Source organism: Crocodylus porosus, unplaced genomic scaffold, assembly GCF_001723895.1.
Source record: "Crocodylus porosus isolate Cpor-Errol unplaced genomic scaffold, CroPor_comp1, whole genome shotgun sequence".
NCBI classification, from domain to species: Eukaryota; Metazoa; Chordata; order Crocodylia; family Crocodylidae; genus Crocodylus; species Crocodylus porosus.
In genome coordinates, this window is record NW_017728886.1 from 70049774 (window position 1) to 70055773 (window position 6000).

Consider the following 6000-nt stretch of genomic DNA (forward strand, 5'->3'; position numbering starts at 1 on the left):
GTTCACTTCTGGGTCTGCCAGGGAGCACGTGGGGGGTCCCCAGTGTCCCTCCAGCTTAGCAACTGGTGCCTCCTGGGTCTGAGAGGCACCTGGGATCCACTTCCAGGTTCACTGCTGAGTACACGGGGGGCCCCTCTGCACTCCTTTGGGACGCTCCATTCGTCCCATCCACAAGCTGCATTTGGTACCTCGAGGCATATAGAAAAAATATTTAAATCTGTGTCTATTGCTGAATTGCTGATTCTCTGAATCATTCTCAAATCTTCAGATTCGCAAGAGAATCAAGTCTAATAAAAATTGCACTGAAAATATTTCTGAATTGGTATTTTTAATGTATACAAAAATGCTGTAAATACAAAAGCTAAGACAGAAAGGGGTGCAAATGTAAGTCAACCTTGGGTGCAAGTTAAGTGCAATTCTTATGGTTCTTTTGGAGATGTAACAGATTTATAATTAGAACAGCAGAATGTATACCTGCTTGAAGGGAGAAAGTATTTTCTTGTATTTCTTGAGGACTCAGATCTTCTGACAAATGAAGCTGTTGGATTCTCCCTGCTGCATTTGCACTAGATAAACTTCCAATGGAAGAACGGTCAGAAACTAGATTTCTATCTCTAGAAAAAAAATGAAAATATAATGGGCAAAAAGATTTAATAATTACTTTTATTGACTGTCTCTGAAACTTGCCTATACTTGTATTTCTGTTTCTATTCTGAATGGATAGATAGATAGACCACAAAAACTATACCAAAGCAGTTACAAATTTTATTAAAAGAATATATATGACTCATAAACCATAAAGTGCATTCCTGTCATTTCAGGTAAGTATTTCAGTAGTGTTGCAGGTTTAAATAAGGGTGAAATTACATGTTACACTTAAACCATACTAAATGCATGGAATGTTAAGTAGTGTTAACATTAGAATGTTCTTTCTGTAGGCAGCCTCACATTAAGGCTTAACACCATTTGTTACTTGCATAATTCTGACTTGCCACTACAGAGCTTGTGATCAGGGGTGTGACTAGGAGCTTTATCCTGGATCTTGAGGGGAGGGAGACTGGGAACATTTCATCCTGGGATGCTGAAGGACTCATTTCATCTCTGTGGAGCAGACCTACCAAGAGCTAGATAGGATGGCCCAGAGTTAACCCTCACCTGAAGTAGCATACATTTAAGATGCTCAGAGGGCACTCAGCACAAATTAACAAACTTTAATATGCAGACACCTGTGTTTGAAGTGCCCTTAATATGGTCTAAGTTTAACGTGCAATTTCACCCCAAGACATTGTGAGGTACAGCATACACTGTAATCTAAAGCAAGAAGAGATTTGGGGTGCCGAAATACAGATATTTTAAAAGGTGTCTGAATCCTAGTGAGTAGACTACTCAAATTTTTTAGGAAAATAAGGCCTCTCTTAAATTGGCTTAAATTGAGCACCTAAAAATTCTGTACCCCTCATCACTAGACTGAAAGTTTAAGACACTGTAAAAAACACAAATAATGTCCCTTCCTACCTGTCTAATCAACATAGGAACTCTCTGGACATTTAACTACAGATATTGTTATATAAATGTAAAATGTACGAAGCATATTAGTTAAAAAGTATGGCATATAGCTAAACAAAAAAAATCACTTCTTAATCACCAAGACTTGAACTAATTTCTCTAAATTTCTTTTGCTTTCTACAGAATGCTAGGTATACCAATACCTGCAGGAACAGAAGAGGACTGCTATTTTATTAAATGATAAATGGTTGTCACGGAGCGACAAGTTCGAAGGGGTGGAAACCCCTCTTCAGGGGCAAGGACCACAGTGAGAAAACCCTGCGGCCTCAAGAAAACAAGCCCCAAAACCCCGGAATAAAAAAAAGCTTACCGGCCACAGGAATGATGGCAGAGAACCAGTAGCCAGGAGAGAAACTGCCCACGCACCACTTATCTATGCGGCTGGAGCCAGCGCGGGGCAGTGACATCAGCTGGCAGAACCATGCAGGAGATTTAAAAGCCGGCTGCCAGGGAGAGGGAGAAGAGCACCAGCTGTGAAGCAGCTGGGAGCTCCCAGTTGGTACAGCTAGCAATGGCTCCAAGCAGGGACCCAGGAGGGAGTTCCAAAGGGGGAGCCTACATGTCAAAGGATCAGCGCCCAGTGTTGGATGTGGAGGGGATGCTGAGGGAATAGCCAGTGATGCACACACAGGACATGTGAGTCAGAAGGGGAGAACTCTACCTCCCCATCCCTTTTCAGTTTGTTTAGATTCAGCTATAAATTGTTGTTGCCCTCAGGCCAGAACATAGGCACATGGGGTAGATCCAGGGCTGAGAGAGTAGAGGCCCTTGGGAAGTAACACATGCAGCGCACCAGTTGGCTAGGCTGGAAGGGACATAACTACAAAGAGGGAGAGTGACCCTCTTGGTCCAGTAAGCATCTGACAGGCCAAGTCCAACTGAAGCAACTCAAGTCTAGTAAGCCAGTCCACAACTAGAACCAGCGGGCAGGATGAGATTACATTGTGAGACCAGAGTGGGGTGACATCATAAAGGGAGATTCAGGAACATCTACCCCACGGTCAAGTCCATCTGGTTGGAGTATGGAAGTGGTGTAGGGGAGGTGGAGCCCCAAGACCTTCTGCTGATGGCACCTCCAAGCAAAGCCCAACTAGAAGGAAACCTCCCACACTAGAATAGAAGACCAAGACATGGTGGGCAAGTATCAGGAGCTTCCTTGGCACGTGACATACAGCTGGCAAAGGTGCCCAAGGCAGGTCCCAACCGAGGCAGAACTACCTGAGCCCGAGAAGCTTGGAAGCTCCTACTCGAGTCTGGATAGGCACATTGGCCAAATGGCTATGTAATTATATTAGATTATGATATAAAGTCATTGGTAATTGTTACTGGTCCTAAAAACTGAAGACCTACCCCTCCAAAATATGAAGGAGTTGCTTGATTCCTCCCCAAATCCTGATTTCCACACAAATCTCAGGGTCTTCACAAACCTGTACCAAAATCCAAACTACACTCCACAGAAGCTTGAGATGATCTGAATGTAGCAAACTGAGCAGGATGGGAACTCCTTCATACATTTTAACTTGCTCTTTGAGTTGTGACTCTGCACAGAGGAGACGTAGTAATTCAGCAGTCAACCTGAAAACATATCAGCAAGAAATTATACACCGCCATCATTCATTTGTGCTCACCACATAATTGTTATTGCAGTCACTATTACGCAGTAGTAACTTGGAGCTACTGTATATACAAAGGTGTCCAAAGCAACCTATAATAAACCCCACTGAAGCTGGTAGGCCTAGCAGCTGAAGTCCCTTTCAGGCTAAATGAGGGAACAGTTAAATGATTATAACAGATGAAATGGAGGTGACTGCCCAAACACAGACCAGCATGGTAAGGTTAAGCAGAAGTTATGCCATATGGGCAGAGGGGTTTCCTGTGGACTCAGTAGGAAATTGATTGCATAAGACAGCATTTGAGAGAAGCAGGAAAAACACCAGAAAGGCAGAGGCAAAACAACTAAGGACACAGCAGAGGAAATACAGGAATAAAGCCCTGAGGGAAAGCTGAAAAAGAGAGAGAGAAAGAGAGAGAACAAAAACAAACAAAATCTTACAGGCATAGTGATGCCTGAAAAAGATCCTTGTAATAGGGCTGTGCGAAGCTTCGGATACTGATTCAATTTGGAGGAGATTCGGCCTGATTCAGTGGCGAGTCTCTGAATCCAAATCGAGTCAGGAGACCAGTTAAAAGGTCCAAATTGATTTGAAGCCCTCTGAATCAATTTGGGAAAGATTCAGAGACCTTTGGCGATTGGGCAGTCCCTGCTTGCTGCAGCAGGGAGCTGGACCCGGACTCCATGCTGGTAAGTACAGAGTGGAGGATGGGGTTAGAGGAGAGTGGACCTGCCAGGTCTCATCCCCTGTGTGCTCCCCAGGTCCCCTGATCGCTCCCTGCCTGCTGTCCCAGCACCACACATGGCTGCCTTGCCTAGCCCCAGCTCCCGGCCCTTTAAAAAAATAAAAAAAATAAATAAAGGCTGGACTCACTGGCTGCTGCAGCAGCCGCAGTGCTTCTGGGGACTCGTGGCAGAGCCCCCACACAGCACAGGGCAGTGGGGTGCATTGGGATTGCCCTTCACCTGGCAGCATACGGTGAGTGTGGGGCTTTTTTTTTTTTTTTTTTTACAGCTCGGGGAGTTGGGAGAGTGGGCAGGGCAGCCATTGAGAGCAGGTGGGGAATGGGGCAGATTCGACTGCAGTCAAATCTCCAAATCAGATTCAGCTGAATAGATTTGGGACAGTGATCTGAATCACCGAATCAAATCACTGTCCCCGAATCAGATGAATCTGAAGAAAATACTAGCCGCTTCACACAGACCTATGTTGTAACTGTGAGCAACTATACATAGTCATATCAAACACTGTATTCCATCCACATTTTCTCCTCTTCATTAGAGAGGACAGTTTAGATCATAGTTAGGCCTACTGCTTGATTCAGAAAGAGTTAAATGCTGTTCCCATAAGTTATGTACTATTCGGTAATTGATGATATAATTAAAGGAATTACATTAACTGAATTATAGATTTAAATTACATTAATTTATACAGATAAAAAGTCTGTGCCACTCTCCTGTATGTGTACTATCAGGTGCAGTACAAACACAATAATAGGCCCTTTGAGTTCAATACAACTGGAGTCCCAGCCCTACAATAAGAAACATTGTGAGACCAGAGTGGGGTGACATCATAAAGGGAGATTCAGGAACATCTACCCCACGGTCAAGTCCATCTGGTTGGAGTATGGAAGTGGTGTAGGGGAGGTGGAGCCCCAAGACCACTTATAAGCGGAACCACTTATGTTACTATGGAGCACTTAGCCTGGAGCAGTTCATGCTCCAGAGCATTTGTCACTAGACAAGATGCAGCAAAAATGGGCATTAAATTGGGCACTCCCTTTAGCTCAACTTTTAGCAGCAGCAGCCCTTTGAATTATTATCACTCTGGCTCCATAAACAGTAATTTTTCAGATCAGCTCTTACAGAGTACCATCATTTTTCTTAACCTCTTATTTGCTATTAATGGATTACAAGGAATACTGGATGTACTTCATAAGATTTATAGGTGGTGGCAGAATAAGCAGTCAGACGTTTGGATCCTTTCCCATCATTTTTTAATTCTGCGTTTACCATATTGGTCAGAAATACCATGAGACAAGATTCTCATAAGAATCCATAATTTCCCGCTAACATATTTGGCCTGTAGTCACCAAACAAAATGCTTTTGTATTAAACCTTTTGACCAGAACTTTTTTAATCTGCTAAAAGATTTGATTTTGTCTTTCTGATGCTTCATTTTCTTGTCCTTAGCTGCAAGTGAAATAAGCAATAAAACCTGTTTTAAAATATATAATACTGGATGTTAATTGGAATGCAGTCCTGTTTTAAGGTATTTTTTCTCTTGAGTGGTTTTCTACAATGTACGCGGTGGCCACTTTCCCTTCAGTTTATTTCAGGCCTACTCAGCATGTTCAATTGAGCAGACATGAATTTAAAAAGGGTTAGGTTGCCTTTGGGCTCCCCTGTCCCAAGACCTATAGAATCTGAACTAATCTCTAGTATAAACTGAAACAGCGTTACTGTATAATAGCCCTCAGTACAAAGATCAGAGTTCAGCACGTACTTTCCAGCAGCATACTCATAACCCCACTTTGAATGGTGAGATAGTAGCAAGGAAACCACAGCTGTCCCTTTAGGTCAGCATTTTGCAGTCACGGTAGGCTGTAGATGGGAAGGAAGACAACAAGTAGTAGATAACTACTAGAGAACATTTTGTAACATCGGTACTCGATCTATGTGAAGGAAAGCTACATGTCCCTGCAAGCTGATGTTGGCAACCAGCATGAACAGCTAGAGACCCTCTGGGTAAATATTCGTGGGGAATATGGCACAGGGGACACAACGGTGGGAGTCTACTACAGACCTCCCACTCAAAGTCC

The 6000-nt window shown here is 43.3% G+C and overlaps 1 protein-coding gene across 1 annotated transcript in view; it reads right to left on the reverse strand.

The window, feature by feature from the left end:
• Window positions 1-6000, reverse strand: part of NEK10 (NIMA related kinase 10) — a 196387-nt gene that overhangs the window by 153065 nt on the left and 37322 nt on the right. Inside the window, exons 12-13 of the mRNA XM_019536158.1 lie at window positions 2917-3141; window positions 475-614 (exon numbers count right to left, since the gene is read on the reverse strand). Of these exons, the coding sequence (XP_019391703.1) occupies window positions 475-614; window positions 2917-3141 (365 nt within the window). The remainder of the gene's footprint in view (window positions 1-474; window positions 615-2916; window positions 3142-6000) is intronic.